The sequence below is a fragment of the Oratosquilla oratoria genome, chromosome 36 (genome assembly GCF_046742065.1).
Source record: "Oratosquilla oratoria isolate Oo_2021 chromosome 36, ASM4674206v1, whole genome shotgun sequence".
Classification (NCBI taxonomy): domain Eukaryota; kingdom Metazoa; phylum Arthropoda; class Malacostraca; order Stomatopoda; family Squillidae; genus Oratosquilla; species Oratosquilla oratoria.
The window spans coordinates 29,144,218-29,147,529 of record NC_134812.1 but is presented as its reverse complement, the minus strand read 5'-3'; the positions used below and the strand labels follow the sequence as shown (position 1 = coordinate 29,147,529).

The 3,312-nt window shown below is 37.2% G+C and overlaps 1 protein-coding gene across 1 annotated transcript; it reads left to right on the top strand.

Annotated features, from left to right (window-relative positions):
- The first annotated feature begins 304 nt into the window (after positions 1 to 304).
- Positions 305 to 1,089, top strand: LOC143019204 (uncharacterized). Its single transcript, XM_076174898.1, has one exon. It carries the CDS (start codon positions 411 to 413, stop codon positions 963 to 965), a length of 555 nt encoding a protein of 184 aa, XP_076031013.1. The 5' UTR covers positions 305 to 410; the 3' UTR covers positions 966 to 1,089.
- The last annotated feature ends 2,223 nt before the right edge of the window (positions 1,090 to 3,312 follow it).

Genomic DNA, 3,312 nt, shown 5'->3' with positions numbered 1-3,312 from the left:
CACATGTAACATGTGCGTGTATGGGTATATTCGTCTATGTAGCAACAAAGAACACTCGTCATACTCTGAATACTTTTTACATTTTGAACCCTGTTTCCAGGAAAGATCTGTTATGACGTAGAACAGACAATCCCCTCGACAAGTAGGATGTGAGGCAAAGCGGAGGGAATACCAGTTCTTTAAAACTGAGAGTAGCAAACGGGGAGGTGAGGAAGGGGTGGAGGGATGGAATGGTGGGACGGGTTGCCGCTATATAAGACAAGGCGGCACGAGAGCAGACACAGACACACACAACCTTCCAGCTTCAGCTTCAACCACGAGTAAGCAGCCGAGCGCTCATATACACCTCATTTTCCCGCAGTAGTTTTCCCTGTGAAAGTGCTTTACTCTGCTAATCACCGCCCTTCATAATGAAAGTCCTGTGCGTCCTGCTCATGTCCCTCGCCTTGGTGGCGGGTAAGAAACTCAAAGAGAACAAAGGTGATGCTGCAAGTGGAAGTGGTGGAGCTGCAAATACTCGATTCTTTGGAGGACATCCTCCTCATGCACAAGGTCCTCCCTTCGGAGCCCCTGGTCTTGGAGGTGCTGGTCACTTCGGAGGGAGACCCCATGTCGGAAGACCTCCTTTCGGTCACCAAGGACATCCCGTAGTCGGCGGCGTCGGTCACGGGATCGTCGGTGGAGTTGTTCCTCCTGTCGCCCCCAGTAGCAACTGCCGTTACTGGTGCAAGACTCCTGAAGGAGCGGCCTACTGCTGTGAGACCAACAACCAACCAGCCGACCCCATCGCAACACAGATCGTCAAACCCGGTCAGTGCCCACCAGTCAGGCCCGTGTGTCCGCGCATCTTCGGACCTCCCATCACCTGCTCGAATGACGGAGCGTGCAGTGGTGTGGACAAGTGCTGCTTCGACAGGTGTCTTGGAGAGCACGTGTGCAAAGCGCCTCTAGGATATGGACGATGAAAGTCCCCAATCCTGCTCTCAAGAACTTTGTTCCTATCGCAATTCGGCACATCTGCAACATCGCACTGACTCCATGATATATATATGCCATGCCCATACAAATCATACATTTTTATACATAGTAAACAATCTATTTATTGTAAATAAACTGTTAATTACATTCATTGTCTTTGTTGTAACCTTCAAATCTAACCTATGAAATCCCTGAAACCATGAAAGTTTATTTCATGACTGTGATGCTTCTTGTAGAATTAGTATGAAAGAGTGTGTCCCAGGAAGTGGTGAGCTATTGCAGCAAAAGCCTCTACCATTGTCAGGGGCTCGTGACGGCCACTGTTAATCACCTAAGGTCATGATGAAGTCATTTTGATTACCAATGCATCAGAAAAGCAAGATGATATCGTCAGAAACGATGTCGTCCTTGAAAAAAAAAATAGATAAATGAATAAGTAAAAGACACCGCCGGAGGGCATTCTCTCCAATCACCTTTGAAACTAAGAAGGATTTTTCTTGATTTTCAAAGGCTATTAATGACCATTTCATAGTCTGGTCAGCTGAGGGAAACGGTGATTACGACAACGGATCTCAACAACTATCATTAGGCTTTAGTCGATAATGATGGCAACTATGATAGATTAATGGTCGCTAGGAAGTTATTATTGGGTATTAGATTCCGTTGTGGATGTGTTTATTGTAAAATAAGGATGAGGAGAGTCTTTGAGTATAGAATATACTAATAATGATAAGTTAAGAATATACTAATAATGAGAAGTTTAGTAGGTACTATATATGTTGATTTTAATGTGTTCTAATAACGACAATTTTAGAATGTACTAATAATGAAAATTTTAGAAGGTACTGTTAATGATAACATGTTAACTAATAATGACAAGTTTAGAAGGTACTAATAAAGACAGGTTCAGAATGTAGTAATAATGACATGTTTAGACTATATTAATAATTACAAATTTAGAATAAAGTAATAAGGACAAATTCAGAAAACTATAATGTGTACTAATAGCTACCATTTTAGAATATACTAAAAAATGATAATTGCAGGAAGTACATTTAATGATAACTTAATTTTGAAAAACAATTAGAAGTTCAGAACATACTAATAATGACTAGTTTACAATATCCTATTAATGACAAGTTTAGAATATACTAAAAACGATATGTTTAGATTATATCAGTAATGTCAATTTTAGAATATACTAATGACAAGTTTAGAAGGTACTACTAATGATAACCTTAATGTATACTAAAATGGAACTTTTAGAATAAAATAATAATGACAAGTTTATTACATACTAATAATGTCAAGTTTTGAGGGGCAATATTAATGATTAATTTAATGTGTACTACTAATGACATGTTTATAATAAGCTAATAATGACAAATTTAGAATGCACTAATGATGACAAGTTTAGAATATAATGATTATAACATGTTTAGGATATACTAATACTGACAAGTTTATATTAATTTTAGTATAAACAAGTTTAGAATAAACTAATATTGATACATTTAGAAGGTACTATTAATGATAACTTCAATGTATACTAATAATGAAAAGTTTGGAATATACTACCAATGACAAATTTAGAATATACTAATAATGACAAGTTGAGAATATACAAATAATGACAACTTTAGAAGGTACTATAAGTCATAACTTTAATGTGTAGGAACAATAACAGGTTTAGAATATACTAATGATGAAAATTTTAGAATATATGTCAACGTGACTACTCTGGGGTTGGCGGAGGTGGGTGGAATTTTTCGTATGGGCGAGGTTGAAGTGGATATTGTTTAGCTGGGTTTAGCTTAGATTTAGGTTAGGTTACGTCAGGATTAGGTTAGTTAGGGTACGTTAGAGTAAGTTACGTCAGGTAAAGTTAGGTTACGTTAGGTTTGGTTTGGTTTTGCTTAGTTTTGGGTAGTTGAGGTCCGAGTTTTAAAATAATGACGATTTTTGGATACAGTCATTAACCGAAAAATAAATGAAGAGCCAGTCTGAACGTAAAGCGCTTCTCTTTCTCGTCCTACAACTAAAGCTCAAAACAAATTGATGATTGCTCAGATAAATATAATATAAAGACACATTTGGACGCAATTTTTATGATGAATAAAGTCGTCAGAATTTATTTAGAACAAAACCTATATATAGGGGACAATGGCCGCTGGTGTTTCAAAATTGATAAAATAAGCATTCCGATTAGTAGAGAATGATGCCTGACAAATGTATATATTTTTATTGATTCTACTATAAACACATCTACAATGAAATCTAATACCCAATAATAACTTCCTAGCGACCATTAATCTATCATAGTTGCCATCATTA

What these genes read in the sequence shown, in the direction of transcription:
- LOC143019204 (XM_076174898.1), top strand. Translation starts at nt 411, where the DNA reads ATGAAAGTCCTGTGCGTCCTGCTCATGTCCCTCGCCTTGGTGGCGGGT.